A 6,128-nucleotide genomic window follows, 5' to 3' on the forward strand; every position below is an offset into this window, starting at 1 on the left:
CCTTGCATACAGCGTGGCATTCACACGAGTGTGGTGGCTGAGAAAGCTGCTCTGGCCCACCTCTAGCATTAAGCCAGTTCAGAACGGACGTGACTGGGTGAGGTGACGGGACGGCTTCCTACCGCATTTAAGTAGTCGTCCATCTACCTGGCCGACATTCACGTCGGCTCGGCGAACAAGAAACCAACCCCGTCGAACGCATTCAAGCCGTCACTTCGCCTGCCCAGGGCCGCTACTATTTGAATACCGTCGGCCACGGCACAAACTGCACCACCTCCGAGCCCCGTCTCCCTCTGTCCGAGCCACCGGCTCTTCCTTCTTCCTTCTTCGACCTCCGTGAGTAGTCCTGGCCATGGGAAGCCCGGCCCGACCCAGCCTGGCCCGATGCTGCTCCCGGGCCGGGCTCGGGCCTAGATTTTAAGCCCGAAGGGCGGGCCCGGGCCCGTCGTTTTTGCAATTTCCTGAAGAGGCACGGCCTGAGGCCCGAGGCTCGTCGGGCTTTTATGTGTTCGGGCCGGGCTCGGGCCTAAAAACCAGGCCCGATGGCCGGGCCGGGCTCGAGCCTGGGTTTTTTGACTCGGGCTTGGCTAGGCCCGGCCCGCCCCGAGTTTTGGCCAGGTATATCCGTGAGAAATGTTGGGACCCAATGTGGGTGGTGGAAGGCCCTCTCGCCGCGACGCGGCTACGAAATCGCGGTTGAGGTGAACGCATGGCGTGCCCGACGCGCTGCCCGCATTACATCGGGAGAGCCTCCGACCTCTTCGGAGGAGGAGAGATCGAACGAGAAGGACGTGATTATGGATGAGGCACTGGAGGCACTGGCTACCGGGTTCACGATTCAGTATGCGGAGGCGCACTACAACGTCATCATGGCGAAGGCACAACTAGCTTCACGAGAAACACCGGCTCACTGAGGTCAGATCATCGACAAGCAAGCAAAGAAGTAGGCCATCACGGTCATACTCACGGAGAATATGGGCATGGTGGATGAGCAGTGGGCGCCTTATGAGTCCATGTGCAATGCCAATAGGCCAGACCGTCTAGGTTGATCGGTGACCTTACCTCTATCAGCGACGTTGGCCGCGAAGGTAGACTCCGATGAAGAGCGGGATGTGGAACACATACGTACCCACTTCCGGTGAAGAGTAGGACGTGAGACAAGGACGGTGAAGATTAGACTAGGGTTGGTTAACTCCTATGTAAAAAAAATCCTAATTTATTATGAAAATGTCATGTCCGCTTCTATTTGGCGCATCAGATTGGATGGCCCGCTTCTCAAAAATTGCCCGCTGACATGTCCCGACATACAATTGTCCACTGACAAGTCCGGACATGTACGTTGGCATTTGCCATGTCCGTTTTGGTTTGAATGCAGCGAGGAGATGCCCTCACGGTGCTCTCTACGCCCTCTTGAATCACCGATGGCTTTGGTGCAATCAGATTCAATTTTGAGTTATAAAACACTAAATCAAACTTCACGGATAATCTACCATCATCACCAATATTAAGAATGTCAATGTAGTAAAATTACAGTGTTCCATCACACATACTACACCACCAACTCTGCCCTACAAAGATGGTCACGTAGGCCGTAGCTCATAGCGCCTTACCAAACACAAACCCCCACATCACGCTGACAGTATACATACCAGACGCCCACAATTTTTTATTAACCCAACAGTAAGTTTATTCTGCAAACCATAGGGTCACACGGCCACACGCCTCATGCCACGAGGAAGAGCAAGGATAGATTGCTCCCACGCTGCCTTCCTCGAGCAATCACTGGAATGAATGGCCGGCAAACCCGACGTGACAATAGATAGATAGTTTAGGGGCGCGACTGTTTACAGCCGGGAGATGAGCAGCGGGACGGAGACGGTGGCCGTTTGCTCGGCCATCGGGTGGCACATCTCCAGCATGTCCAGCTCCCTGAACTTCTCCAGGACCCTCATCCGGCACTCCTCGGCCGCCATCTCCCCCGTGGAGAAGGCGCCGTGCACCGTGCCCGTGTACTGGACGCTCGTGGCCTCCCCGGCAAAGAATAGGTTGTCGACGGGGATGCGGAGCTTCTCGTACAGGTCGCGCGGCTTGCCTACCCCGTCAAAGGTGTAGGAACCAAGCGTGTTCTCGTCTGAGCCCCAGTGTGACACCAGGTAGTTAAGCTGCAATGGGATTTAGGCAACATGATAGTTAGAACTGGAAGCAGTATTCATGCTAATTATACTGAGATCTGTGTCGAAATGCTAACCGGCTCAGCTGCATTAGGGAGGATCTTCTTCAACTGGGAAAAGGCAAATTGAGCAGCAGCCTCATCCGACATCTTTTCAATGTCACAAGCAAGCCGGCCTGCAGGCATGTAAACAAGAACAGCATGCCCTGTTGCCTTGTGAAGGTTGAGGAAATAGCTGCAGCCATATGTGGTGGATGAAACTACTCCGAGGAACTCCACGTTAGGCCAGAAAACCTCACTGAAGTGGAGAACTATTTTGTTCTCAACTCCAACTGACAGTTCTCTTATCGCTTCCTCCTTCCATTCCGGGAGCCTCGGCTCAAACTTAATGGTGTTTGATTTAAGAACACCCAAGGGAACGGTGATGACTGCAGCATCCGCAACAAATGTTTTACCATTGCTTACAGTAACCTCTACTCTATTCCAGTGCCGAACAATTTCAACAACCCTGAGGAGAAGAGCTTGGATCAGTACTAACAAATGGAAGGTGGGACCATGTTCATAACATTTAGAGGAAAAACAGAGATATGCATACCTGTGACCAAGGCGTATATCTAGACCTTTTGCCAAAGTATTTATAACTGGACGATATCCACGAACCATGAGACCATGGCCACCAGGAAGAAGAACTTCCTGCACTCGATTACACAGAATATGGTCATGAATAATGCAGAGATCTATGGCTATTTTATTAGTACTAGAGGGGTGCAAATACTACCTGGTCCCAACACTGGAGCGAGATGGCATCCGCATCAGTAGCAAACCAACCCTCCATGCGGCACAAATACCACTGGAGAACATCATGTGCAATCCCTTCTTGCCTGATATGAGGATAATGGTGTCAGATAAGATAACCAATATTTTTAGGATACCCTATAAGAACACAGGGATTGATGGTACGAACCTCAAGTGTGGATTTCTCTCCAAAACAATTGCAATGGCCTTAGCTATAGAAATATCTTCCTTCATTTCTTCCCTTAATTTGCCAGTCTGTGCACATATCAATGTTACAGGATATCAAAACCCAAGAAATGTCAGCATAAATAAATAAGCACCAAGAACTGAGAGAAGCAATTACCTCTTCCAGTATAGCCTCAAACACTTTCCCTATCTTTTCTACAAACTCTTGTGGGACTTGAGAGCCATTAGTGTCATAAAGTGCATAACTGAAAGATAACATGTTAGTTGCAGCCTTATTTGGTTTCATCATATCTCTGAACATACAGGACCTAGATTAAGTTGTACCTCTCGAGATCATGGTCGAAAAGGACAGAGTCATCTCCACTGGTGCGGTACAGTGGAAGCCCGAGTCTTCCAATGATCGGTGCCAGGGGATTTTCTTCACAAACACCATGAAGCCTGGTGCACACAAAAATTGGAAATAAGATTCAAAATTGTGCTTCTAGATGAACTTCTGGTCATAAACAGTATAAACAATACTATTTATGTAGTGCAGGGAGCCAGGGAAATAATGGAACTCACCAAGATGCCCCAAGATCAACAGGAAACCCAAAAGAGTAGTCAGTGTGAACTCGGCCACCTATCCGGTCACGGGATTCCAGAAGAACGACCTGGAAAGATCACAATAGCATAGTTGATGAGATAACAATTGTATGGATCAAAGAGCATTGTATGAATTGCAGCTAAACCATCAGAACAAGATCAAAAACCACATTATGCAATACCTCGAAGGACGCATTCCTGAGCGCATTTGCAGCAGCAATGCCTGCAAACCCACCACCAATAACAATAGCAGAAGGCGTGTGGGATTTTCTACTGACATTTTCACCGTATGAGCCTGAAAAAGAAAAAAAGAAGGTATTGCCTTAAAATTAGAGTGGAATACTGAACTAGAAAATTTGAAATAAAAGTGTTCAATGGTATGTATTTATTTTAGTGATCATCTGTCCATGTACAAAGTGATTTCTCAATAAATTAGTAATATTAGTTATTGAAATACTAAGTAATAAACACAAAATTTTGGTGACATCTACCAGAGGAAAGGCAGGCAGCATGCAATGTTTTCTGCGCTTATCCATATATGGGGGTTAACTAAACTTTCACATATCTTATGGTGGTTGGATGGGATAACCAACAGCTTTAATCTTCTGATGAATTATGTGATTGGAGAATGCTTGTCTGCTGTGGGGTTACTGAGTTGATGTATGTGGAGATTTATGGTTTTCAGGCAGAGGCGCCGGCACTTATGGCTGACAATTTGCTTTTATGTGGCACGGGGTACCTCCAAATGAAAAAAAGACCAGTTCATACAAAAATAACATAAAGAAGCCTACCAAGTAGTGAAAGTGCCGATATCGTCTGTTCTTCTCACATCAACCCTCCTCTACCCCCTCCACCATGGAGGGTTAGTAGTGAGGCATGTTCCCTGTCTCAGAACAATGATGGCGAAGTAAGACAGGACAATTAAAGATTTTCGCTGATTTTCCCAACAACTTGACGCAGTGTGGACTGGAACTCCTAATAATGTTCTTGGTATGTAGCTCCAGAGTAAACACTCTAATGTGTACGAGTATGACAGATCAAACTTAAAACGATTTAACACTTTTATTGGACAGGCAGCTGCAGATTAAACTATACCTAAGATCATTAGTAACTTTTTCTAGCAGTGATTTGACATGATGCCTGTCCTTACAAGTGAGACATTGGACACTTGAGGCTACTCCAATAAATGTGGAACAATGCTTTTATTTTTAGACTGTTGTTTATGATGGTATTAGTTGGTAGACCTAGCTTTAGACAAGACAACCCTCTGCAGGATATGCTTCGGACACTAAAAAGGCAGTCAAACTTCAGTCCAGAACCATAATCACCAAAGCATCTTCTCTTATGATGACAATAGTTGCACTAAGACCCAAAAATTAAAAAAAAGGCATATGAGTTGAATGAAGCTGACAAGAGCAAAGTGTTCTTTTATGAAACCGACAAGAGCGACGTTAAATGGCGCAAATAAATAAATATTTTCAATTGTGGCATTGGTCCACAAACAGCTAGATCCGTTAGCGAATATTCTGAACAAATAATACACGCCAAACTACGTGCATCACAATAATATCGATCAATATGCATGGAATCACAACACAGGAGTAAAATAAAGCATAACTGTACTTCCACGTGATGCCATTTGGGTAATCTGATTACAGGTATCTAATGTTACTCTTTACTAACTGTAAGAAGCCTGTGTGAACACACTCTTCACAGCTAACTTTCAGCGCTAAAAAAAGCATGGGACTCCACAACCACATGGACTTGTTCCTGCCAAATGGGCCAATCGGTCAAATCCTAGAAGCTTCCGAAGTGGTGGGTGCCCTTTGCGTGAGGTGTTGGCATAACAAATGAAAAACAGCTAGTATTTTGGTTTTTTCTTCCTCCTAGCACCGTCCAGGGAAACGGCAATTGCAGCTGGACGGTTGATGCCTCTTTCGTCTGGCCCACGACGCCCCCTCCCAACAACCATAAGCAACTAGATTGTTTGGCGTGACAAAATCAAGCTGGACCGCCTGGTCCCAAATGGTGGTGAAATTCAATTTTTGCACTAGCATCACATTGGAAAAGAGTCTACGGTTCTGAAAGCAACGCCTAGCTGAAGAAGAAGAAAATATCTGCAGAGAAGATCGAAGAAACTTACTGTTGTTGTTCGCCATTTGTTGAGCTCTGTTTTCCCCCCTTAACGATTACTAGTACTGGGATTGGATTCTCCTTCTTGACGATTACTTCTACTTGAATTGGAATTGGAATTGGGGTGATTTATCAGCAGCGGCTGCGGGGAGAAATGCAGCAGGAAGATGAGGAGGCAGGCGACGTAGTGGTTGGAGTTGGAGTTGAGTCCCAGATTGACGAAACAGTTCATGCAGACGCGCAAGCCGAATGGCGGCCCTCG

At 46.8% G+C, this 6,128-nt stretch overlaps 1 protein-coding gene across 2 annotated transcripts; it reads right to left on the reverse strand.

The window, feature by feature from the left end:
- Window positions 1–1,474: 1,474 nt before the first annotated feature.
- LOC125539768 (polyamine oxidase 3) lies at window positions 1,475–6,122 on the reverse strand. 2 transcript variants are annotated; one of them, XM_048703282.1, is made up of 11 exons: window positions 5,877–6,122; window positions 4,525–4,616; window positions 3,916–4,028; window positions 3,713–3,801; window positions 3,476–3,589; window positions 3,309–3,396; window positions 3,135–3,220; window positions 2,949–3,051; window positions 2,766–2,863; window positions 2,249–2,678; window positions 1,475–2,162 (listed from the first exon to the last, which is right to left on the reverse strand). In XM_048703282.1, exons 7-11 carry the CDS (start codon window positions 3,197–3,199, stop codon window positions 1,845–1,847), a joined length of 1,014 nt encoding a protein of 337 aa, XP_048559239.1. In that variant the 5' UTR covers window positions 3,200–3,220; window positions 3,309–3,396; window positions 3,476–3,589; window positions 3,713–3,801; window positions 3,916–4,028; window positions 4,525–4,616; window positions 5,877–6,122; the 3' UTR covers window positions 1,475–1,844. The 2 variants fall into 2 exon arrangements, with proteins under 2 accessions (XP_048559239.1, XP_048559238.1); XM_048703281.1 differs by lacking the exon at window positions 4,525–4,616.
- Between the last annotated feature and the right edge of the window lie 6 nt (window positions 6,123–6,128).

This window comes from Triticum urartu, chromosome 2, assembly GCF_003073215.2.
Source record: "Triticum urartu cultivar G1812 chromosome 2, Tu2.1, whole genome shotgun sequence".
In the NCBI taxonomy this organism is placed as follows: domain Eukaryota; kingdom Viridiplantae; phylum Streptophyta; class Magnoliopsida; order Poales; family Poaceae; genus Triticum; species Triticum urartu.